Source organism: Parus major, chromosome 2 (assembly GCF_001522545.3).
Source record: "Parus major isolate Abel chromosome 2, Parus_major1.1, whole genome shotgun sequence".
In the NCBI taxonomy this organism is placed as follows: Eukaryota; Metazoa; Chordata; class Aves; order Passeriformes; family Paridae; genus Parus; species Parus major.
The window spans coordinates 92,464,694-92,491,811 of NC_031769.1; the positions used below are offsets into that span (position 1 = coordinate 92,464,694).

At 37.5% G+C, this 27,118-nt stretch overlaps 1 protein-coding gene across 6 annotated transcripts in view; it reads right to left on the bottom strand.

Annotated features, from left to right (window-relative positions):
* The window catches only part of ZNF236 (zinc finger protein 236), a 75,707-nt gene extending 52,454 nt beyond the window's left edge, over positions 1–23,253 (bottom strand). For 5 of the 6 annotated variants that reach the window (XM_015617184.3, XM_015617185.3, XM_015617183.3 and 2 more), the window contains exons 1-6: positions 22,978–23,042; positions 12,430–12,572; positions 10,830–10,994; positions 5,994–6,172; positions 4,329–4,453; positions 943–1,115 (exon numbers count right to left, since the gene is read on the bottom strand). In XM_015617184.3, the coding sequence (XP_015472670.2) occupies positions 943–1,115; positions 4,329–4,453; positions 5,994–6,172; positions 10,830–10,994; positions 12,430–12,572; positions 22,978–23,038 (846 nt within the window). In that variant the 5' untranslated portion in view covers positions 23,039–23,042. Of the gene's footprint in view, positions 1–942; positions 1,116–4,328; positions 4,454–5,993; positions 6,173–10,829; positions 10,995–12,429; positions 12,573–22,977; positions 23,043–23,233 lie in introns of those variants that run through there. The other variant, XM_015617192.3, reaches the window with a different exon arrangement.
* Positions 23,254–27,118: the final 3,865 nt, after the last annotated feature.

A 27,118-nucleotide genomic window follows, 5' to 3' on the forward strand; every position in this document is an offset into this window, starting at 1 on the left:
TGGCCCAAGCTGGACACAGTACTCGAAGTTAAATGACTTAACATAATTAAGTGTATCACAAATATTAAGACATATCCATATAATAAAGCACATCCCAAAAGTAAGAAACATACTAAAAGGATCCTTAGTAATATCTACCATTGTAACACAAAAATGGAAAAGGAGATTGCAAATCTCAGAGAGAGGGGAAGAGTGAGAACAAAGATGATATTGTGCACACAAGAAAACAAAGCAGCAAAAAGCATTACCTCTATCACTTCATAATTTCCAAACCAAAACTACATCTCTTTGTATGGGTATTTCCAACCACAAATCACTAAAAGTCTGCAAATTACTGAACACAGTTGCATAGCTCACATTGCTAAGAAGACTGTATCACTTTATCACAGCAATATCTTTTGAGACTTAAAAACTGTCTGGTAAAAAGAGGGAAAAAAGCAGACATAAAGTGGTCTGAAACATTTTTTTTAAATCTTATTCTGAAATTTTCTTCCACTTGTAACCAAAAAACCTCTGTTTTTTTGCAGGCTGCAAGACATATACTTCAAAGACAAATGACAAGTATGTTCTGCAATACAATTAGTGAGCTGCTGCTTGGCCTTGATATTTGTCACCATTTTCTGCTTGGCTGCTTTTGTGATTTTCATGTGATTCTAGCCCTTGTTCTCTCAAGACTGACGTAGGTACATTTCAGCACACCTAACCCCACTATTTATTAATCTATCCACGTACTAAAAAGACAAATGAAGGCAAATTAAGGTTTTGCTACTTCTCCTAAGTATACATTTATTCAGACCAAGCTAAGGAAAGCTCACAGGCAAAAGCAGCAAACCAGAATCTACACTACAGCAGTAAATCGCTACTGGCTGGAGCACATAGGAATAGCAAAACTGAGTTAAGATGCATGTTAGCACACAGAACTCGATGAATAATTGCATTTACCTCAGAGTGAACTCGCTGTATGTGTGACTGCAGGTTGCCTTTCTGGGAAAAGGCAGCGGGACAAAAGGCACAGGCATGGGGCTTCTCCCCCGTGTGCTTGATCATGTGGGTCTGCAGAGCCCCCTTCTGGTTAAAGGCCTTCCCACACTCGCTGCACTTGAAAGGTCTTTCCCCTGCAAGGAAACAGCAGCAGGAGGAGGAAGAGTAAGGAGATTTAAGTAATTATCAGCAGTTTCCTGTATCTAAATGAAAAATTGTACTCAATAAAATACACATGTTATTATATATGTTATTGGGAGATTTTGACAATAAAATTGTTTGCCTCAACCACCAACCTCAGCACCTACTATTGACGAAAACGTAGCCCTGTGAAAGTTTTGTGACTTAGCTGATGATTATCAGTTTAAATTGGTAAAATAAAGGAAATCTAGATGAAGCAATTATTTAAAACAGCTTCCCTCAACTTGTGGTTTGAAAGATCTCAGCTGCTATGCAAAATCATTGGAGCAAAAAAAAACAAAGGGAAAAAGAAAAAAGAAACCCACATATGTTTTACACCAACCCATGTGTTTTAAACCAAATGCAAATACCTTCACAGAAACAACAGGCCCAGAGGGTAAATGGACAGTAATAAATAATTAACAGTCAAAAATTTAACCTTTTATCTGGTTTATAAATCAGAAAGTCTTACAGCAACACTGCAAAAGACGGTATATGGTTCCCACTCCCCAATAAATTTTACGAGCCATTCATTCTTTGCAACCACCTACTGAAAATATGCAATGAAATACTGTTTTAGGCAGTTCTGCCCAGAAAATAATTTAAAAAACTGTTCCTATTGACTATTAAAAGAAAACTAGCCAATATTGTTACAGAAATGCTGTCATGATTTCCCAATTTTGGTGCCCTCGGTGCTGTGCATAATTGCACTTTTTGTATGTTACCAGATAAGCATTAAAAACACACAGAAACTTTAGTTACAGAACATAAGAGGACTGCATAAACAGATTACAAAGCTACATAAACATACTAATAATAAATTTTAGTTTCTTACAACCATGTGTCCTAATTAACTCCTGGAACTTAACACCAGGAACCCCACTTTGAACTTAAGTACTACACTTTTTTTCTTTTAGTGAAATAGTTCAGCTGTGGTAACTCTAGGACCTTGAAAATATTTAGCACCTTGCCTTTGCACACTTCCATAGCCAAGACCAGTATAAGCACGCAGTATGTTGTCTGCTACACCAGTAAGTACTACCATGTGCACATTAAATCAGTTTTAATAAATATTTTATATGATTTCTAATTTTATAGATGTAATTACATCTACTTTAAGCTTATTAATTCTTAATTAAATTCACATTATCAGAAATAAAAGCAGTTTTTTTGAAATTGATTACAAGCATATAACTCACTGAAGGAATGTATATCTTGTTCTGCTGCTTAGGGATTTTGAAGGTGCTTTAAAGATTGCAGGTTTTAACTGTATATTTTTTTAAAGAGATTAAAACAAAGAACCCCGATTCACATCTGGAAATACAAAATTCCTATTAGGCTTTCATAGGCAAAAAGCTTAATTTCCAGTAAGAGCTTCTGGTGGACACATGGAAAGATTGCTTCAGGTTAAGTTTGCCTATGTAAGTAAATCTCACTATAAAAACGAAATCTTAATTCTATTGTGGAAATATGAAATTTCTGTATTTCTCAAGTATAACTTAATCAAATACAGATTTGAGAGGGGGGGACAAGGGGTTCATTACCCAAATATTAATGTGGGAATTGCAGTCCCTGAGACTTTATTTTTTTTTCCCAGAAGGGTGCAAGTGCTTGAAACAATTAGCTAGAACACAAAAAGTACTGCAATTAAGAGGCCAACGTAATGCTGCACATTGTGCACAGACCTGCTATTTTAACATGTAAAGGCTTGGACATTCTATATTCTTTGAAGCAGAGCTGTTTTCTACATATTTACAGTACCTCACGCAGCCGAAAGCCAGACAGATTGTCTGCAGATTTAGAGTACTAACATACTTCACAAATTAACTGAGTATTTGCAAGCTACTTAGAAGTTAAAATGACCTCCTATCATGTGCAGATTGGGACTGCATTTTCTGTCTCTGGTTTCCCAAATGATAAATGTCTTTTAGTTTAAAAAAAAAAAAATGCCCTTTAACTTTTTGAAGCTTTAAAAAAGCATCCTCAACCAATTATAATCTTGTTTAATTCTGACTAGAATAAACTAACAAATTAAATGGAACCAAGAATCTAAAATACTGAAGTTAATATTCACTGACCTTTTTTTGATATTATTTTCAAGCAATTGTTTTAAAGGAGGTACAAGGGTGACCTCTTGTGTTACTTTTCTACAACTAAATCTGTAAAAACTTCAAAAGATTCTTAAGAAAGTGTCACACAATGGTCTTTTTATTTCTTAGTAAATGAGGCCATTCTTGTAAATGGCAACTCATCACATCACTGTCTGAACAGAGATATTACACTGACTGATGTTACAAACAGAACTGCACACTTACATAAATGAATATGTGAATTAGCTAAAAACTAGACAAATGGCAGTTTATTCAGTATGTATGAAAAATACATATTGAACATCACTGGAACAACTTCAATGAAGACTTTGTTTAAAGCCAAACTCCTGCTATAATATGTATACCTGGTTAAAACATAAGACTTATTCTTTTGTAGCCATCTGTACACTTCAAAAGTTTTGTATTATTTTATGCTCAGTATTTTTCAATTATTTCAATTGCTTATGGTTTAAACATGCACATATTTATGATAGAAACGTAGCCATTTCCTATTTATTCTGCAAATTTGAACAGTCACCTGCACTTGTTCAATTATTAAAATTACAACCTAGGCTTATCACCTCAGAAGATCACTTTGCAAGTTGAAATAAATCAAATTTAAAAAAATGCAAGAGCACTACTTTATCAGTATCAATAATTCTCATGTACTTTTGCTCTTTTTGCAATTGTAAATTTTACAACCCACTCTCTAGAGTACATAAGGTCCATTTTAAAGTAGATGGCTGGCCCTTATCTAGGGATTCTGATTTTAGGGCCCACTGAAACTCTGAATACCAAAACTAATATTTTCATTTGTAACAAATGAAATTTATAGTTTTTCAAATTTTTTAGCTGTTTCTAATCATATAAATCTGGAAATTGTAAAAGCATATAAATTTCCTAAGCAAATGAATTACATAAAGTTTATTTTAAACCAACAGGTAGCTGCATCTAATAAACCAAACGTATTAATAATATTTCAGGTCCCAACAGGAAGAAGACATTTACAGCGTTTCAGAGGTTAACTGATTTTTGTAAAACAAAAACAAATTAAAACAAGTACGTCCATTGCCATACCCGTGTGTATTCTGACATGGCGTGTTAACTGACTAGGTTTCTGGAACGTCTTTCCACAGTGAGGACAGGAATAGGTAAACCCACTTCTATCAATATTTCTGTTGTAAGATCTGGTATTTGATACCCTGTGATTGAAAAAAAACCCGAAGTATTAATATGAAATGTTATTTTGAAGAAGCTTCTTTTACGGCATCATTTTTAACATAGTATTAACTTGATGGCAACATAGTATCAGCTGCAACAGTGAAAACCCAAATTCCATAATGATACTGAAAGAACAAGGCAAACAGTTATTTTCTCAGTACCTACAAGCACCAAGAATTTTAGTTGCTTCTGCAGTAAAAATGTGATAGATCTTAGAGGCTCTCTTCCAACATTCTCAGGGTAAATTCTGCCATAAGTATACAGTGAATTCACAAACACTTGGGTCATGTTTTGGTTGGGATCTTTCAACTCTGTGCAACTTTTACTTCTTTTGCCTGAACATAGCCAAGTCCTTCATTCTGAACTAGAATACACAAATCTCATAAAATGGAGTACAAATGCACTTGCTGAAGTCTGGTAAGAGCAAGTTAAGAATTTAACAACACAAATATTCACCGGTGGCCCTCAAATACAAATCACACTCTCCACAGAATCACACAAAGAGAGAATACAAATTCCCAAAATTCATTTTGCTACAAATCAAACCAACTAGTTTATTCATCCTAACATCTCTACACAGGAGCTGTGCACAAGAAGAATGGCTTTAGTAGGTAATACATTTATATAACCCAAAGAAACCTAACTTTATACTTCAAACCTTTAAATTTCTGTTTGCAGATTAAAATTTAGAGCACTTGTTTAAACCTCCTGCAACACAACTATTAACATCTTAGAACCTGTATTAACTTCTCATAAAAGGAATTGAAAATAGACAGGGCTTATTGTTTTTAAATATGTAATTTTCCTTATCTGTTTTTTATAGAAATAGTGAAAATTAAAAGAGATAACACCTGTCACTTTAGGCTTTATTAAGATATAAAGTAAACCAAGAGAAGATTTTCTTCCTTCTAACTTAAAATAATTCTTACCTTCCTAAAAGTAAACTAGAGAGCTGAAAGAAAGGAAAGAACAAATATTCACCAAAAATAAGAACAGCATTTACCAGGCCTCTTTTTTCTCCCTTCATTTTGTGCTTTTTCAGATTTACAAGAAACTCATGGGAGGCTGTAATGAGGACCTCTTGGGAAAGATGATCAAACTGCAAAGAACAAGTTACATCTTTGCAGAATGAAAACATTAAAACTTTTGTCATTATAATAAATGCCATGTAAAATTAATATACATTTACTTCAATATACTGCTATTAGTGCTTAAAATCATAAACACTTTATATCAGAGAAACAACCCATGCTCACAAATAGCTAGTATAGGAACTATGCTCAGTATGTGTGCCTAAATAGAAAAACAGGAAAGAAAAAAAAAAAAAAAGGCCTCCAAAAATAACCACTAGTTAAGCAAGGTTTTAAAAAGCAAGCATCGTTTTAGAGCAGCATACCAAAGAAAATAAATTATCTGCATAAATCATGGTACTTTGCTGACTGGAAATACTACTCCTGCTTTTCCCAGCTACCACCATAAAAGTAACATCTGCTCATTTTGTTATAATCCCATGATTGTCACCTTATTTTATAGTGAGTTTTCATGTGCTCCTTTAGCTGTGAGGAAGTTTCAAATTCTTTTTTACAAGACTTGCAGCTGTGAATCCTACTGCCTGCCAGTTCCTGACGATGTTCTTCCATGTGTATGGACAGCTGACTCTGTAAAGTGAATTCATCTCCACACTCTGAACAGATAAGATTCTGAAAGAGATAATAGAGACTGATTTTTCAAAACAGCAGTGCACAAGCTTTGCTCAAGTAAATTAACTTATCCTTCTATGGACATTGGCAGCTGGAAGCAAGCAGCAAGAGAAGTATACAAGCAAGAAAAATGTATGAGCCCTGTGATATAAATCATTTACAATAATCACTGCAAGATTATATTAATATTTATATTTTAAGAAACTCCACTAGAACTGAGTTCTGAAAAACTTCATATGGAAGCATAAACAAGCAGTTCAGTACCATCCTCACCACTCCTTATTTCCTTGGTGGGCTGGTTCAAGACACACACAAAAGCTCACCTCAGTGCCATTACACAGTGGTCTACAGAAACATCTGTAAAAAATAATTACTTTCTAAAACAAAAGCATTGGATTCAGGTATTTCATACTTTTGCAGATTAAATTTATATTGATTGTCACTTTTAAACAGTCATCTCACCACAGCACTGACTTCTTAAGCTTTCTCAACAGTAAAGATGACATAAATAAAGAAGGACACGATGTTTTTAAGAGGTACCTCTTCAAACCATTAATTTTGAAAGTGTTAAACACACCATTTTCCAGTTATATTAGTATTCCATGTCATTTAGAACAGAAATTATATTTCTAATGTTTAATGCAAAAGTGCTGCCATTTCTCTGAAACTCAGAGTGAGAATTAAACTCAAATATTGTTTCTGTTAAAATTAAAAGCTCTGCATTTATTTGACTTCATTTTGCCTTTTGAAATCATTAATTTTATCAGTCAGTCTATTTTAGAAAACCTAAGCTGAGAGTTAATCTTAAATGTCTAAAAATATCCATCTGTTAAATGTTCTTCACTGGTGTGCATAAGTAACTTCAGACAGGTTTTCTATCAGCTCAGTTTTCAGTAATTATGATTATCACTGCAAATTGAAATTATTTTTATCCTGCCCCCTTTTTTCCCTCTCCCATGATGATCAACAAGAAAAATAAAAACAAACAACAGAAAGCAACAGTGTTCATTTCAAGAAAGATACTGACAAGAATGTTTTAATCAATAGGAACACAGGTATGCAATGTTATTTTTGGACTGTTTTGACAATGAATTTGTTCTTTAAGTCTGAAAAAATAACTCTGCAGTATCACATTTCCAGACAAAAGCTTAAAAAGCTGAAGTCCTTTAATGAAATTAATTACCAACTCAAAAATTATTTGTTTCATCTAACCTAAATGTCATTATTACTGGATTCAAGTTACAGAGTGAGACAATAAATAACTAATACTTTTTTTTCTAGGACATACATTTAAATCTGAATACTTCTTATGAGCATCTACTGTTCTTATACAACAAATTTAGTTTATGATTTTAGATTTCTAGAAGTGGAAGAAAATTTTATGTAGGAAACTTAAAATTACTATGCCAAGCTCATGAAGCTCAAAACTGAGGGATTTTGAATTGCTTCTCAGCATTTTTCAGACATGCATATGCATCATGTTAAGTTGTAAATATACATATTCTATTAAGCAACTTCTCCAAACAAAAAATAGGCTAAAATTAAGTATTTAAGACAATTAAAGTCCACATTATTCTATTCACTAATGTGGAATTCACTGTAGGAAAGCAAGATCACAGTAAAGCAGGAAACTACAAAAACCCACCAATGTATCATGCCAAACAGACTCTGCTATAGGCAGTACCAAATGTATTTTTTTTGCTTCTCATGCAAAAAAAAAAAAAAAAAATCACCACCACAAACAGAACAAGTAATTAAACACTGTAACCTCACTATGGTTAAACTCACATTTTAACACTAAACAAGAGGCTAATCATATGCAAAATTTCCAAACTCAGAAAACAAAATTTTAAAGTTCTAATCATTGGATTCTTCCTGTTTTAGCTCTCCCTATCTTACCAGATGCAACATCTAAAGCACACTTTGGAACTTATGATCTTCACCTGTTTGGTATCTATGACTCCCAGCAACTGTAAAGGATTTTAATCTGCACTTTTGCAAAAGATCATTTGTGACTAAAGGACAAAAAATGATTCACATAACCACTCAGTGTCAGAACAAAAACCCATGACTTTATTCCCCGACTCCAGTATTTATAGGTTCTCAACAATTACCAGGGATTGGATAATTAAGTTACCACCTTCCCAATCACACTGGTCATGCGAAATGTCCATCAAAAGGCATTTCTTAGAAGGAATGTGATAAACAACTTATGTTTACAGGATTTTCATGGGAAAGTAACTAAAACTATAACATTAGCAGAAGGCTTAATTTTCAGGATGACAATCATTGCTCATGAATTATTAGACAGTACATATCAAATACAGCGAATATTTCTAAAAAAAAACCAAAAACAAAACATGAAATAAACAAGCAAAACCCCAACATCAAACAAAGTAAAACATAAAAACCCAAACCAAGAGGATCTTATAATGAAGGAATTTTCATTTTTATATCCACTGAATATCAGTTTTAACTTTTTCAACATATTAAGGTGTTTCTAAAGCCCAGAAGCCCCTCATGTTCATGAAGAAATAAATAATTTGTGTTTCAAGTTCTTATTCACCATTTCTGTCTTGCCAGGGCAAAATGTAGCAATCAAAACCATTGAGCATTTCCATTGAAGAAATGGACAGGATGAACAATCCTCAAAAAGATGGGGCATATTTACACAAGTTATATTCTTTATGACTTCTCAAGAGAAAGCTACCCCCTATTAGTGAGGAATTTCAAATGTGAAGTTTTTCCTCACACCAGTTTATCACACACAAATCACCAAAGAATGTGAGGAAAAAATAAGAGTCTCTTGCAAGCTCAGTATCAATAGCCCAGATAATTCCTTCCAGAACTTCCCACAGGGAGCAACCAATCACAAAAATATAAGTTTCACAAACAGACACACTCTCCCAAATCTCACTGGAGCTCCCAAGAAGCTAATCACTTTAAATTTCTTGCTCTTGGCCATCTGCATTCATCTGTAGATAAAGCTGCCTGATCAGCACAACACAGGGGTAAAGTTCCCCAAATTTCATTTTGTGAAGCCATCTCCTTAACCACTATGCATGTCCCTTAATGTATGTCCCCCCATATGCACCTCTGCTCTGATTTCAGATTTTTAACTCCTCTAACAGCAAAAGGAAGAAGAGCAAACAAGATGGAAAATGTGCTTCACCAATAACTTATTAACCTGCACATTGTGGGAAACTCCTCGATATCAACTAGTGCCATCACCAATACCCTCTTGTTCAAGTTCAAATTCCAGCTCTCCTACAGGTCCTGTGCATAATTACTGTGAAAGTTATTCCTGCAGTTTTACGTGAATTAATTGTTACATTTGTCTCTGTTTTACCACAAAACTATTGGGTACTATAAGAAACACATTCATTAGCAATTGAAATATGTTCGTATTTTTATAAATTTAATTTTCAAGCTGCAGATGGAATTTTAAATTGGAAGGCATCACACAGCCTATTCTTCTGACATCTGCACCGAAGCAACAAAATCAGCACTGCTGAAGTACATGAAAAATCACTTAGTGGTAGAAACAAACACCAAAAACCACCCTTGGGTGTCTTTCTTGACTCAGTTTCCTTATTCTGATGTGTTTAGCAATTCATAAATCAAGTTCCCTTAGTAATACCAATTAAGCCATTTATCATTATATATATATTAATATGCAGCTTATTACAATTAAAATTGTACCCTAGTCCACTTAACTTGGCTGCCTACTTGACTGTGTACATGACAAAACATGAGCTAAAATGATTAAGAAGGAATACAATCTCTACAGATGGCATGCCCTGCATCTGGTTAAGTGAAAAGTGCACACAGGCCTATTATCCCAGACTTACAGGTCAAAACTGCTGTAAGCTGTCGGCAATAGGCATGGAGAAACACACCACTGTTGCATTTATGATTGGAAGTCTGACAATAAAAGTGCGTTCTTGATTCAGCTCAGATTCTCTAACACAAAGGGCAATTTTAAATAAGCCTTTACAGGAGGAAGAGGCAATTACATGATCGAAAACTTGGTATTTTGGGCACTGCCATCAACTGGCAGTTGTAGCAATGCAGTAATGACTTTAAAGTGTGCAAAATACACCTCTATGTATTAACTGTTTGCTAAGAATTTAACCAACACTCTATCAAAATAGAAAATGAAATTGTGAGAGGGGAAGGAACAAGTACTCTCAAGTGAAACAACCAACCACTCCAAAACAAGACATGGGCACTTAAGATAAGGGAACAGCTTCATCTATTTCTATGGATGGTGAGAGTGCCTCTCCATGACATCTGCCATCAAACATCATCACACATTATTTATTACATGTGGGCGTATCAATGTAGATTAAGTCACAGAAGTATCTTCAAAATAAAAGTATGTGTAAATAACCAATCAGTTAATGTTTATATATAGTATAATATGCACAAGTTCCTTTTGTTCATAAAGACACAATGGGAATACTAATTTATATTCAGGTTATTAATTTCTGTCTGTAACTAATATTAAAACAGACTCCCCACTTAAAGTTTTATATTTCTTCTGAACAAAATAATTTATTCAATCCTCCAATCTAAGGCATAAAGTTAAGGGATTAAACACAACCACTATGACATGTCTTTTCAAAATTAAGTTATAATGTTTGTAACTCATTACCTCTTCTTTCTCATGTAGCATTATATGTGCTTTCAGACTGGCTACTCTGGAGAACTTCTTGTTGCAGACAGGACATGTAGGATCCTCGCCATTGTGAGTACATTTGTGAAGTGTCAAGTTGAATTCAACATTAAATGACATGGGACACTGGTCACACCGGTGAGGCTGTTTGTTAAAATCACAAATAAAGACAAAATTCAGTCTTCCCATAAGCTACATATACCCTGAGTGACACATATAACCATACAAATCAAATTGTTAAACATTAAAAAAAGACAAATTCAAGCTCCTATATAGGATAATGATGCTTAATAATATCAATATTAATTATTTTATCTTCTTCACTATGGAACATACAAATACAGCATTACGAGAGCACAAAGGGAAAGAAAGCAGGGGAACTAAGGAAACCAGAGACTCAAAACTGAGACTGTCTGAAAAGAGTGAAGTTAGTAGGAGAGAGGAAAGAGCAAGAGACAGAAATACATTTTCCTGCTGTAACTGTGATCATGATTCACCCAGAGGGTGGCTGGGTACCGGAACAGGCTCCCCAGGGAAGCAACCCCAGCACCAGGCCTGACAGAGTTCAAAGAGGATTTAGACAATGCTTTCAGGCACTTGATGTGACTCTTGGGGTGTCCCGCACAGGGCCAGGGTTTGGTCTTGATCCCTGTGGACCCTTCCGACTCAGCATATTCTGAGATTGCATGAAATCTCCTTAAGTAAAACTAATAATCAAAACAGCAAAACACTTGGTTTATACTAGGCCTGACTGCTCTTCACTTGGTATCTGCACAACCAGTTTTCATTCTTTAAGAGCAGTTTCACTTTTAGACTTAAAGGCTCACACATCAGTGTGTGATAGCACGGGTATAAACTTTATCAACTTTACAACACTGAAACTAGTGTAATTGTTCTTTGTATACGTGAATTATCTCCAAGTGCTATGTTTTGTAAAATTTGATCTGTATTTAGGGCTACCTCAAAAAGTAATAAAATTATTTTCCTACCACACGTAAGTAGTTCTAACTTTGTTAAATAGAAAGCAAGGGAAATAAATTAAATGCTTCATATTACAGATGCAACTTGTGGCAAAAGCTTCATTTAAAAAACCAGTCCTGTCTTAATCATGTATCTGTAGTCTTCTCGTTCTTTCCCAAATTTGATTTGTAAGCAACTAAAGAGAAGACATTAATGTACTGATCAATACATACATACTAAATTATTTTACCAGCAGGGTCCTGTTAATATAAACATTATTTTCTTTTTATTGCTAATGTATACAACCACTTTGCAAACTCTGTTGAAAAAACTCACACTTTGTCATCTACCTTGGTATTTTACATATCAAATAAAATGGCTAAAATTAAAAATTACTGATCTGGAAACAACAATCCAATTAAAGGGCATCAAAGAAGGTCCTATCTCAAAGGAAACATGAGAAAACATGAAAGAGAAATGTCACAAAACTCTGAGGTCCCTGAGTAATAATTGTTAGTGGTGTGACTCAAGAGAAATGGGACAGTTGTCTTGTGTAAGCTGCACTTGACAGTATATGAAAATATCAATGCACACTGGTTACATCTACCACAATTCATACCTTGTCATTTTGCTCATGATCCCTCATATGGCGCTGGAACTGGGTCTCTCTTGCAAAAGACAGCAAACAAATCTCACACTTATGGAAGCTGGGTACTTGGTAGGGAAAATTACTGTTCTCCGTATTTGGCGTCAGAACATCATCTACAAACAAGCAACAAAACATTTTTATGAAGTCACATTTTATCTACTTATAATTTTAAAAACCAGAAAAATCTGAAGCAGAAACTATTCCAATTCCTCTAAGATTTGTGACTTATCCAACAGTTTAACTTCAAGGAATCTCGCAGATCTCAGGCATACATATTCCTGCTTCCACTGACACAGGATCGACCAAATATACCCATACCTCAAACTGCCAGTCACTACAGACATACATAATCACCTTTACCCAGTAATCTGAAATAAATTCTTTCTGTGCTTAATAAACACCCATCAAGTTTGAGACAAAATGAAATGTTGCAAAAAACACCAGGTTTGAGTCAGCTACTGCCAGGGGTTACTTTTAATGTTACATTATATGTTTCTAAAAAAGTTTTTTAAAATTATATAGCTAGCAGTTCTGACTACACAGGTTTTCTGTCCTCCCTCCCATCTCTTTCTCTAATCTCTTGTCTTAAGAAAAGTTTTGACATAGTTTCTTTCTTCTCCTTCTGGCATTATAAAACCTTTAATAAAGCCTATTTTAAGACCTTTAGAGCTGTAAACCCAGCACCAATGTTTCAAACAGTTGAGACAGATGCACTAAACTGCAAGTCTAAGTGCATTCATATTAATTCAATGTAGAGATGCATTTTTCTTTAAACAGACCCAGTCTAAACCCATGCAGTTTTCTTTTGAACTCCTGCAGTCGCAAAACTTTTGATATACAAGTTTCAAATTTCTACATCCTCCTGCTCAAATAAGTGAAGTCAATCCTATAAATACTTCATGATATAAGGAAAATATTAATCAAAGAAGTTAAACACATTTTACATTTTAGAAGATACTGTATTACTAAGGAAGTTATCTTTATTTAAAAACAAAACTTTAAGAAAACCAACTGGCAGCAGGAATCAGCTTGTGCTGCAGGTTAGGGTCATGAAAGAAAAAAAAAATAAAATAAAATTCAGTTTCAAACACAGACACAACCAAAACTGCATCAACAACAGAACACAAAAAGAAATTGATTTTATTATCTAGACATGCAAAGTTTCTGATGTTTGTCTTGAAGTCAGTACTTTTCTTCATGTATGTAAGAACTAGGCATTGGAAGTAACAACAACCCAAGTAGTTGACAGCATCCTGTTTACATTTCCTCAGAGGAAATTGAAGATTACAATTCATATAGCATTTCCAGTCTACTGCACCCACTTCAAAGTCCTCTCTCATTCACCACACTATTTACAAGGGGAAAAAATATCAGTACCTTATGTTCTGATCAATTTTTTTTTTCCTGCTAAAATTCTCGTAAACTAACTTTGAGAGCTTGTAGTTGAGAAAGCTGTAGGAAACATCTCTGCACAATATATTCTGAGCAAGAAATCACAATAAAAAACAATGCCCTAGGGACTTACACTTCCCATTCCTGGACTAAGTCACCCAATTAAATTTTGCTTTGTGAAGTTTAGTTATCATGTATTTCTCTGTAACAGAATGATGCAAATATCACTAATGTTTATCGTGTGTAAACTTACTGCACCCTTTAGAAGAATATAAATTCATAGTATGCAGACACTATCAGTAACAACCCTGAAATGGTCACATTTCTTCAAAAGCTGAAAAACATAGCTTTAATTACAAAATACAATCCTTTAAGCAATCTTGTGATAAATATGCCAGAGTAGAAGGAAGGACACAAAATCATTTTCTGTAAATAATGGCATCACAAGAGAAGTGAAAGAAAAAATCTACTCCTATACTTGGGCTATATGAAAACATAACACACAAAGCTTTCCTTTCCCCTGGAAAAAGAAGTAATTGTTCAATCCCATGTAGGGCTGACCTCTCACTTCAAATTGACAAGTGAAAAATGATCCAATCCATGACTTTACAAAGGCCATCAAACCTTTTCTTTGAGCCAAAGAGATTATTATCTTTAAACGTTCACTCTTGAGATCAAAGGAACTGGGCAATATGTTAAAACAATGTCTAATCAATTGAAGTAGCAAAAATGTGATATCATCAAAGGTGCTAACTTCTCTACACTTTGAAACAAAATCCCAACATGTTCTCCAGTTTCTGAATAATTCTGCCAAGTGGCATTGGTCTTGGGTCAATAATATATCTAAGTATCATATATATGAAAATGTGTATCATATCTGTATTGACTACAATACTGATTAATCTGAAAGTGAATTAATGTGAATGTGAATTTTCTTCTGCAATTTAAAAAGGAGCTTAACTACAGAATGAAAAATAAAGTATCATGTAATATTTCAAAATAAATTGATTACTACAATTCTATGAAATCAGACCACCTGATATAGTACCTGAAAATACTTCAGCTTTTCTGTAAAAAGACAGAAATTATCACCACTAAACTAAGCAGACAGTGGCAACAAATGCATAATCTTAAAATATTTGATTAAAAAATAACAGAAAAACAGCTTGAACTTCAAAAAATGAGGAGTTGGAACATGTCACATGCCATTCCAAAGCATCTCAAAGTTCTCAAGATTAGTTCATGGATGATCATAAATCCTGAGCTGCCTCCAAGCTGTTCCACCTTCCCAAATGCACTCAGATCCCATGGGAGAAGAAACAGAAGGCATCCATATAGAAAATGGACTGCTTACATCTGCAACATTTTAAGCATTACTCTTCCAAAGAAAATCTTTAACTTTTTCCAATGCCAAATCTTACAGGGTTTTTTGGTCCTGTCTTTCATATTGCCAAAAAGCAAAGACATTGGGGAATCAGGACTGAACTCTAGATAATCACCAACTGGACTGTAAAGTCCAACTTCTCTTTGCAGATGACTCTCAGTGCAGAAATCCTTAAGGACAAGGCACAGCCAATCAACTTAGGTTAGACTCCAGAAGCCTTCAAAGGTTCAGCTATTCGGAGATCAGGCTGAAGTCTGTTCTAGATAGTTACAGCCAGCATGTCCACATAAACCGTCCAGGCCAGACATTGAAGAATTCTGAAAGTTCGACTGTTTAACTTTTACACAAAGGGCAGGATTGCTATGTAATGCAGGTTTAAATTAAAACACAAACTCATTTTTTCGTTAACACTGCATCTGAAGTAGCCTATGGGAGAGATAAAACTATAATGTCCTTTTTCCTTTGTATTGTCACTAGAACAATCTGGTCAGATATCACCTACCAAATACTGGCTATTTCAGAGAGCTGCATAACTCCTTTTCATTAAAGACATAGGAAGTGACTCTATAGCTTACACTTCTACAAACAAGGAGAGTATTCAGAAAAATATCCCTCCTGAAATCAAACAACTGGATAACAGGAAGGCCTAAACTGTTACACTGTGTTTAGAATTAGGACAGTAAAACCAAGAAAGACACAGTCAATTAAAGAATTCACAAGCAAGTGAGCCATATTTTGACTTTTCAGGAAGGTGTCACAGCCTCCTGAAGTATGACTCAGGTCTGTTTCCATTTCAATGTTATCAAAAGAAATGTTTCAAAAATGAAATAACCATTTGACACAATTTGCTTATTAGAAGACTCAGTGTCCCAATAAAAAATTTACAGATACCTCTTTCATAACAAGTCAAAGTAATAACCTACACTACTGTATTTCAGACAAATCAGCAATAAAATAATCTTTCCCTATATCAGGGGAAAAAAAATGCTTTTAATGCATCAGCTTGGATCACTAAACAAGCCAAACACTGCAAAATACTGAACCTATCTTAAAGACCAGTACATGACAGACAAAAGCAAGTTCAAGAAGCTGGCAGTGAGGCGTGAATCCTTTTTAAATGCACTGAGAAATCTATCAATTAAAAAAAATGCAACAATTCTAAACAATCCCTGAGTACCCAAGTGAAAAAAAAAAAATCAAAATACTGACATAACATTTGATGGGCATATGTATCATATTAGCAAGCATCTCATAAATAGCCAATATGATGCTTATGCTCTTAGAAAAATACAAGCTTTAGAAACACAAATGAATCAATCTATTTATTGTCAGGTATACTCTAGCAGATGAAAACACGAGTCTGCTTTTTCAATTAATTAATGCAATTCAGAATGCCATTCCAGCCAAAAACAAAGAATTAAGTTTGAGGGTTTAGCTCAAGAAGACACTAACTGATTAAGCGCAAAGTATCAACACAATCACATGAAAAACTGGCATGTTCTTACTAGAGAGTGGCTTCTTAGTGATATCTGTAAACAATCACAGAGAAAGAAAACAGAAAATTACTCTCAGAGTAACAAACCTCCTGAAAAATAAGTGATTCTTTCAGGTCTGCACACTACAACAAATGATAAACCTTGCTGAACTGAGGGAAAGTTTCAAACATTTGCATTTATTAGTATTAGCTGCATAGAAACAGTGCAGAAGCTACTGTCACTTTCTATTTTTTTTTTTTCAATTTGCATGTTAGTCTAGCTGCAACATAAATCAACCTTATTCCTTCACAGCTTGGGAGAGACAGTCAAGTATCAATACAATTAACCTAAACAGGGAGCACTTAGCTCATTATGCACCATCAAACACATCTTTGTCAACATGCACTGTCAAATGTATTTTTGTCTGTATTCTTACAGTTTGTCCTAAGTGCCCAAAAACAGAAGAATCAGATTTGCAAAGTATCTATCAATGATAACAAACTCTCAGTTTAAACATTGTCTTACTTGAATTCTCTTAATGTTACAACCTGTTATGTCTTTCCTGAATTTATTGTCCCTCACAGAGCAGCAGCAATCACTTTGGGTGAACTCAGCTGTGATACAGCCTTCACCAACACTTGACCTCAGGAGTTGAGTCAGCAAGCAGGTGCTCTCTGCTAGAAGCCGCTGATGACAACTCAATGTGAAAGGAGGAAGACAGAATTAGAGCACTCCCAGCCATTCTCTCCTTATGTAAGCAGCACTGTGCCTCATGGCAGCCCACAGCCTTCTCTGCAAGGCGCAGATGGACTCATTCAGCTGTGAATGCAGCACAGCCTTATTAGATCTCCAATAACCTCCCCGAATCTGACTGAGAGGATATTGCAAATAAACACGCAAGCTTGTGAAATTCATGGGTGAAAACTTGTCACTTTATGTTAAATGGCAGCTGGCAAGCCTAGGGACAAAAGGGTCTGACCCTATCAAAACCTATTTACTAATTTAAAAGTGGAAAGAAAGTGGTAGGACAAGAGAACAAAACAGGGATCGCAATACTGACATTTTCTCATACTACACTTGAACTCATAGAACACAAATGATAATGAATCATTAAAACGTTTTGCTTAGTTTTGCAATCATAAAAGCAACAGGTTAGTTTAAGCCTAGCCCAGCACTCTAAACAAAAACAGCAGACATTCCTTCTGACTTCTAAAGGGAAGAGCAGGAGAAGGACTCAACTTCAGTCCATGCCAAAATCCAGAAATCAATCAAGATTTGCTCATGTAAGACAAGGTATTTTTATTATGCTTTGGTCAACAATCTGGGACACACTGCTGAGACGGACATCCAGGAGCCAGTCACTTGCCATGCACCAACACAAAGTAGATGCACTCCTTTCAGAAGCAGTGTCCAGCCAGAGCACAGCCACACTGCTGCACTGATGCTGCAGAGAAGCCTGAGTTAACTGCCAAGGACACAGAATTCACAGCTCCATCACAGCCAGTTAGATGCTAAGCAGGCTGCACTGGGTCTGGCTAGGAGAGAGTTAACTTCCTTCCTATCAGCCCATATGGTGCTGTGTTTCAAATTTGTGACTAAAACAATGCTGCTAACATCACTGCTTAAGCTATTGCTGAACAGTGCTGCACAGCATGAAGGCCTTCTCTGTTTCTCACTTTGCCCCCACAGTGGGTAGGCTGAGGGTGGGAGAAAGGTTGGAGCTAACACAAAGGGATATTCCAAGCCATAAACCATCATGCTCAGCAATATACAACTGGAGGTGGTTCTCCCAAGGCTGTGTTCTTTGCTCAGAGACTGAGCACCAGACTGCACCTCTGTGAGCAATGGCAAGCATTTACCTTTATATCACTTGGTTGGGCTTTTTTGTTGGTTAGCAATTTGGTTGGTCTAGGCTTTTTGTTTGGTTTTTGGGGTTTTTTTACCTTTTTTTTTTATGTTCCTCCTTTATTTCCTCAACTGCCCTCGTCTTAATCTACAAGCTTTTTCTTGCTCTTCCTATACCCATTCTTTCTCTCACCCTACTGCAGGAGAAAGTGAGTGAGTGATTGGAGGGTGCTTAATTGCTAACAAAGGTCAACCCACCACACAGATACACCATCCACATCATCCTGACCTACACAGACAACTGAAAATTGGCATTTCCTTAACCAGCTTGGATAGCTTCGTTTGACATTTAGGTAAATACTGCCATATTTATTGTTAAATACTCCAAAACAGGAGTTACACTTTTTTTTGACAGCTGCATACCAAGCTACCATTTTTTTGTTTTTTACATGATTTGGATTTCTCATGTTTGAAACCATGACCTTTACCTGTGCCCAGCTACAACACTGTTAACAGAAACTTCTGAATGAACTAAATGATTTACTGCATGGTCTTCCCTCTTCCAGAGAGTGAACATAATCCAACTGCAGCAACAAAACTCAAAAGAGGGACATGAGAGATCTCAAATAAAAATTTTAATTAAATTTGGAAGCACTTAATACATGGGAATAAATGAATAAATGAAAGTATGAACACAAATTCAATAGGAAATAAAACTTCTGCAACTGGCAGAAATGTATGGACAAGGGGCAGAACAAGGACTGAAGCTATCAAACAGAACAAGTTATTCAACTGCATCAACACAAGATATTCAGTTTGAGAAAAGCCATGGACATTATTTCAAGTACCGTGAGGAAGTAGTGCGTAATTAAAGCACACCAGTGTAATCCAAATTTATCATCTTTACACCCAACACATGCCTTTGTGGACTTGTTTTACTGCAGAACAGTGAGATACCAGAGTATCACCAGTAAAGCCTAAATATGAACTTTTTCCAAGGCAAAAGCTTGAGCAGTTGCTCCTCCTGCATCTTTTCAAAAGGAATTACCTATACCTATTGTATTTAAGAGATTTACTGCACACTGCACAAGCTGTACCATAACCTCTTCATTCTTGCCTGCATGACATCATCACCTATTCTTCTCTTGTCAGTCAGAGGTCACCACATAAAACCCTAATGCACAACGACTAAAATAATCTACATTACAAAAATTTGGAAAGATTTAACTTATGTGCATTCAAATTTCATTTTTCTTCAGTAACATAAAATTGGAAAGTAAAGCCTCTAAATTGATTTTCCCCTAATTCAATGTACTCACACCCTAAAGGTTGCTAGAAGACTGACAGGCAGCAAACAAAATACAGCCAGCTCTGCAGAGGCAAACTTAAAGCTATGTCATCTCTGTTTTTCCTAGCTTTGTCTATTTAGTATTTATCATCCTTCATGTGTAAATTCTGTTACAATTCAGGCCCTCTGAAGACATGAAATACTGAAGTTTTAACTGCACTCATAAAGGAATTCAGTTCAAACTTGTTTAAAAGTAGCCCTTGGGTTTAATAAAGGACATACACTCTAGGCTTAAAAACTGCTTCAGTACAGCCTGAAATATTTAATTTCGCTGTTCAAAGCATTCCTTTCCTGCTATTTGAAAATGATCGGATAACGAAAGTCAAAACTGCTCATTTCATGTTGCCGCTAGTCAGTGACAAACATCACAGGTAAAAACAGAAAGGGCCTCTCTATGGAAGGAGACTCCACAACTGCCTTGCGTAACCACTGCCTGTGCTCAGCCACCCTCACAGTAAAAAAGTGTTTCCTGATGCTCAGACAGAACCTACCATGTTTCAGTTTTGACCAGAGAGGTCAATTTGAGCAGCTCGATTGAGTTTAAAAATAAAAATAAAAATTGCAAGATGGTTTTTGGAAAATAATACAATACCAAAAAAAAAACAAACGATCTTTTAAAGTATCAGCTGTTGAGGTCAAGATATTATTTTGACTACTGTTACCTAGAATTCATTTTTCTTATCAAACATATTTAATTTTCCTAGAACAAAGAATTTGTTCTAGTCTTTGACATGCATGGTGGTTAGAGCAGTCTAAGGAAGCTACATAAAACATTATTGATTCACCTTTATTTTCTCCATTTCTCCAAAAGCAGAATTACCATAAACATACAGGCTGTACAACTACAGAGAGCAACACTTCCATGAAAGTCATCAGCATAACAGTAGAAATTCCAAGGAGCACACTTGAAAAAAACCTAAACCTATGCAATTTCCTAAGTAAAGGACACAAAACTTATTTTGGTAAACACGTATTTTCTAAATAAGATTCCTCCTGGTAAAAGTGAAACCTATTAAATGCACAACCAGTTTTCACAGTCTGTATATGAACAGGACAAACAGCCAAATGTCCTGAGAACATAAATTTCCAAGATTCAAGCTGTCCTGTTCAGCTAGAGCTTCCTCATTCATGACCTTTTTTCGTCACAGGGAAGTGCAGAAAAAAACTGCTGCAGAAAAAAGTGCTGCTTGCCAACACTGACTTTGTTGCTTTCCCAAACTGGTGAAATCTCAAGGACCAAAACAACCAGAATCCACAAAATTTGCCTATATAGGGCAATCCTTGCAGTTGTCTTTCAGTTCCTTTGATAGCCCTAGACCCTGTAATTCTCAACTGCTCTCTGCTTTCAAACCACCTCTATCATTAATAAACTAGCAAATTTCTTTTAAAAGAAATGAAAATGTGAAAAATAGAGAATGTGATGAAATTCATAGTAAGTCTTGCCAGCCATAACACACCTCTTACCAAAGAAATAGCCTAAGATCAAGGTCCAACTACAAGCAAAATGAATACAGCTATTAGGCTACAGTTGTCTGGACAGCTTGTGTCAAGTCTAAATTCTCATCTTTTTCCCATTCATACATCATGCCATTACTATATATGACTTCACATACGTATGACACACGCATACCCTTTCAAAAACTACAGAACTAAGTAGATCTTTACATAGATTTTTAGTTTAAACAATAAAAACAAACAAACAAACAAAAACCCCATAAACACCTCAACCTCCAAAGCTGGGAAAAGTTCTTAAGGACCTTCTTTATATCCTTATTACTTAGTGATCAAAAGCTGAGATCAAACAGAATTAATAATAACAACAACAAAAACCAAGCCAAACCACTTCTGGCAGGAACCTGTGGCCCATCTGACTTTCCATACTGTAGAAAAAAATCGTGCCCAACTTCCCAACCTTCACTTAACAGTACAGCTTTTTTCTTCGCCTATCAGCACATTTCAATTTTACAGAAAAGTATTCCACAGAAAGCTCACCTACACATTCCCTTTACACAGCTCATCTGCAAGCATTACGACAGCAAAATTTTCTAAATATATACTGGAAATAATAATTAGCAGACTTTTCATGACCGAAATAGGCATGGTATTCAAATGCTTTATGAAATCTCTCTCCATTCTATCTGTTTAAAAAATACATATATGAAATAAAAACCTACTGCTACATGCTTGTGCTGAAGAAGTCATAAGACTTATGAGGGCTTCAGGCCTACCTCAACCACAGCATTTTTTGTTTGTGGGCCTTATTCCAATATTGCTCACAGTACCACAGTAACATCAACAGGAGCAAACTACACAAAAGAGCCGTAAAACTCGTAAAGCTACGAAATGCTGTCAAAAAAAAAAAAGCGCCCCAGCCCATCAAACCAATCCTGCCCTGAAAGTACTCTCCAGACATCAACGGCAATAAAACACAATCAAAATTTTTAAAATTTAAGCGTGAAACTAGTACATATTGGGAGAGGAAACTAGTTTCGTTTGGTGATTTTTACACATATATTCACAAAGAAAACGACAACAAACTCAAAAATAACGTCGTCCTTGCAAATCAGAGAGATGGACGAGTTGATTTTCCAACTGTTTATCATGCTTTATTCGAAGGTCTCGTAAATTTGGCCGGGAGAAGGAGGGGAGGGAGAGGAGCAGTGGAAGGAGCCGGAGCCTTCCCGTTCTGCCCGCCGCAAGCCGACCCGAGCTCTTCCTCCGGCCCCGGGGCCCGCACCGCGGCAGGAGGAGGAGGAGCAGGAGGGCCAGGCCCGAGGAACGCTCCTCCGCCGGCCATCACAGCCACGGCCGCCGCTCCTCCGGCGGGAGGCTGCGGGGAGGCGGCGAGGCCGCCCGGCCGGCTCCGCCGCTGCCCGCCCGGTATCATTCCGCAGGGCCGGGCCCGGCTCCCTCCGCTCTGCTCTCCTCTCCTCCCCTCCGCCCTCTCGCCTGTACCCTCGCACAATAGACCCGGCCTTCCTCCCCCATATCCGGGGACTATATGCGGAGCCCGCGGAGGCTTCTCGCCTCCCACCCCCGGGCGCGGATCGCGCCCGCCCGGCCGCGCTCGTTACCTGCCTCGGCGCCGGCCTCACCACTCTCCCCGCCGGGCTCGGGGGGCCGCCCCCTCGGCATGGCCGCCCCCAACCCGTCCCTCCCGCCCCCCCCGGCGCACGCACACACAGACACACCACACACACACACTCTTGGCAACGGCGGAGGGGGGACGGAGGGGCGGGGACGAGCGGGCGGGCCCGGCCCTTCACACGGGCTGCGGGGGGCGGGCACCGGCGCTCCCGGGGGGGGCGAGCGGGGCTGCGGGGAACTCACGGCAAGGCCGGGCGGGCGGGGGGCGCACGGCGGGCGAGGGGCGGCGGCGGCCCCCGGTGCGCATGCGCCGGCCTATACCGGGGTTGGGGGGAGGTCGGTACATCCGGGTGCGGCGGCGGGCGGGGCCCGCAGGGCGCCCTCGGGGAGCAGGCCTGGGAACGGGGCCGCGGGTACAGCGGGTTTGTCTGCGTGGCAGACTCCTACCTGGCCGTGTACCTGTGTCCCCTGCTGTAGCTGGCCCTGCCTTGGCAGAGGGGTTGGAACACCTTCCAACCCTTAAGAGTTCTGTGATTCTGTGGGGGAGCGAGTCTCAGAGCCTGAAAGCAGGACTCGGCCAGAACCGAGTGTTTCATGGCCCGAAGTTGTGCCAAGGAAAACCTAGTTTGGATATTAGGCACCAGGATACGGTTCTTCCCTCAGACGGTGGCTGGGCCCTGGAATGGGCTCCCCAGGGAAGTTGGTCACAGCAGCAATCCTGGCAGAGCTCCAGGAATGTTTGGACAGTGTTCTCAGGCACACGGTGTGATCTTGGGGCTGTCCTCTGCTGGGCTGGGAGTTGGACTCCTGTCCTTATTCGTCCCTCCAGCTGTGGGTATTTTGTGATCCTGTTCTCTGTGGGCGACTGTTCCCTGCCTTCCCATCTCACACCCTCCATAAATTCCAATTTTAGGCTGAGGGGTGCAAAACATGAGAGCATGGGACTCACCTGGTGCCCAGGAAGGCAGCAGCCTCCAGCCCGCAGGGCTGCCGGTGCAGGCGGGGTTTGCTGCCGAGGCCGACTGAACTTGCTGGAATTGTTTGGCCTGGCTGTGCCCTGGCCAAGCTTTGCTACCTGAACGGAATTGCTGCCCAAGGATATCTGAGAATCACCAGGTGGTTTGGGTTGAAAGGGACCCTAAAGATCATCTCGTTCTAGTGCCCCTGACCAGGAGCGGTGACACATTTAACTAGGCCCGGGTGTTCAAGCCTTATCCAACTAGCCTTGAACACTTCCAGCATCTACAGCTTCTCTGGGCAGCTTGTGCCAGTGTCTCACTACTCTCACAGTAAAGAACTCCTTTCTTGTATCTAAGGTACCCTCCTTCAGTTTAAATTCATTCCCATTTGTCCTACTTGTGAGCTTTGTCAGAAGTCCCTCTCCAGATCTTAATGTGAGTTGTTGTAAAAGGTCATAGCGATTTTTTGGTATCACAAGCCATAGTGTTTGATTCTGTAATTTCTGTGAATAGAACTCTGCTCCTGGAATGATGACAATAAAGTTGCATATGCTTTTCTTGACATCACATTCAGCACTTCATAGATTTGATTGCTTCCAAAGATGCTGCTGTATATCATCATTTAATACACAAGAGTTCAGCTTCTAAAATGATGTGTTTATTACACCTCTTTCTTACTAAATAAAACTTAATACGAAATACTTATGATGAATTACTTGATCCCTCTTCTTCCATTATCTCTGTATTTCGACCTAATTAAGGCTCTAAAGCTTCCTTGTGAGTTATGGGAGTTTTCTACAACTTTTAATTTTAAATACCTTTTTAAAAGTAGTAGATTTCTGTATATTTCAGCAGGAACCTGTATGGGAATACTGCCTGCAGTGATCAAACTACCTTTTTAAAATTTTTTTGGCTACTCAAGTCTTACAGCCAAAAATAGATCCAAAGCCCATTGCCACTGAACTGGCTTGCTACTGCTTGTTTGCTAAACTCTTAAAATGTTCATGTTCTTCTCATTGCCTTCCAGGATGTCCCTTTTTCCTCCCCCCGTTCCAGACGCCAGCATATGTCCAGTTTCTTTATTACAAACTACATAGTGTTTCAGTAGACTATATTAAAACACATTTAATATGATGCATTAACCAGGCTGGATGATCCTGTCCTCATTTGTTACTCATTTATTAGTTTAATGTCACTTTCTGTAGTCTCTGCAAGTAGTATTGGTCAGGTACTTCAGATCACTGATGAAAAAATAGGGTGGGTTGAGTACTGATATCTGTAAACAATAGTAGCAAAGCATCACTTAACAGTTTTCTCATCGTTAATTATCACTTCGTTAGTTCATTTATATTGTTCCGTTGCAAATGGGTGTTGGGGTTTTTTTCTTAAAGCCTTTCAGATACCTAATTAAGTTACATCTAAAAACTTGCCTTAAGCAACCTGATTTAATCATATCAAAGAATGAATTCAGGTTTTTGGAATGCAAGGTTTCTTTTCCTCCTGAAGGCCAAGGTTGGGTAAGCAATATTTAGATAATTTCACGTTCTGTCCGCCAATAAAAAGTGTAGTAGTTTTAATTTTCTCTGCAGAAGTGCAGCATTGGTATATAAAAATGGAAAGGAGGAGTGAAGGTAGTGTGACCAATGCCTGGGGCTTCTGTGAGCTCACTACTCGCTGCAGCCCAGCTGCAGGCAGGAAAAGAGCAAAGAGCAGCAGTGGCCTCTGGTGGCTGTAGGATATTCTGTGCTAAAATACTAAGATCGCCGGTCGTTTTAGCGGTGAAATACAACCTACAAGTACATGAAGCAAAGTGACGGCTTTTTGCATGATTTCAGAGAGGCCCCAGGGACAGGAATGAAAACCAATGAAATCGAACCAAATCAGTATCAGGAAAAACTTTGCACGACCTCATTATTTTACATACTTCTCTTGATTTAATTCTAACTTTGTTATCAAGATTGCCTGTATTTTTTGTTGAGGTCGTCTGCTTCAGGATTAAGAACCTTAAATGTTGAGTTTATTTTCAGTTTTGAAAAGACCTGATGCACACTTTACAGGAATGTAAATGAATTTGTATGTGCAGGCAGCTTTTGTCTGTACAGATAGTAATGTAAATTGTGTAATGCAAAAGCCGACCTTCATTTCTATTTTAGCATTACAAAATTATTGTTCCCTGCATGTCTTTCAGTGTTCAGCAGCAGTACGTACAATTGTGTTTAATTTTGTACTGCAGAAATCTGTTCATTATCTCTTCCAAATTTATGTGGTATGTTTGTCATTGCCTATCAGTCTTCTAACACTTCTGCATCACTCTCATTTTGTATAAAACTTGCTCTGCATAAAAGCGGAATAGACACAATTTTTTTCTTCAGAGCCTTAAGAAGCTTGTGGTACTGTTTATGAAAAGTGTATGGAATACATGTTGAAGAGCATATGAAAATTTTTATTAATAATGAAATTCAGTGGTGTATCATATGCCTAACTTTACATTTTCAAGCTGTCTAATCTGTGTGTAATTTTCCTTCTTTGTCTGTGTGATTGACACAATATTTTTCACCTGCATTTCGCAGCTCCTGGAAGAAATGTACTGCATGCATTGCTATAATTTCTGTGCTACTTGTCAGTGAATCTGTTGTCTGCATTTGCAGAAGAGCTGATATTTCAAAATATTTAAAAGTTTTAGTATTTTGTAAATAATAAAACCACCAAGTGAAGTTTCTCTGTAAAGTCTCTGGCATTACTCCCAGAAGTGCTATAGGGGACACTCTCTGTTTTTGGGTGTGCCTAGCATTACAACCCAGTGCCTTCTCAGGTGGGAACTTAGCAGGCCATTACTTATGCTCTGATGTCCTTCTAAAGAAAACACGGGTCTGTTTCCCAGATGGAGTCTGTAATGTAATACAGAGAATGTGAGATGGTTCGCCTTTAACTCTTTCTCTGTTCAATTTTATCAAGCATCACTAATTTCTAGGCAGAAAAGCAGCTGTAGTGTCATCCCTTAAAATCTGCAACATTAAGAGTTATGCTTATTTCATATCTACAGATGAACTGTAAGAAGATGTACAAAAGCAACAGAGAGTAAGGTTAATGCAAGGCCACAGAACAAACTAAGTTTTACTCCCAACCAGGACTACTAGATGTGCTGCTGAATTTTAAGGCAAACTAATGA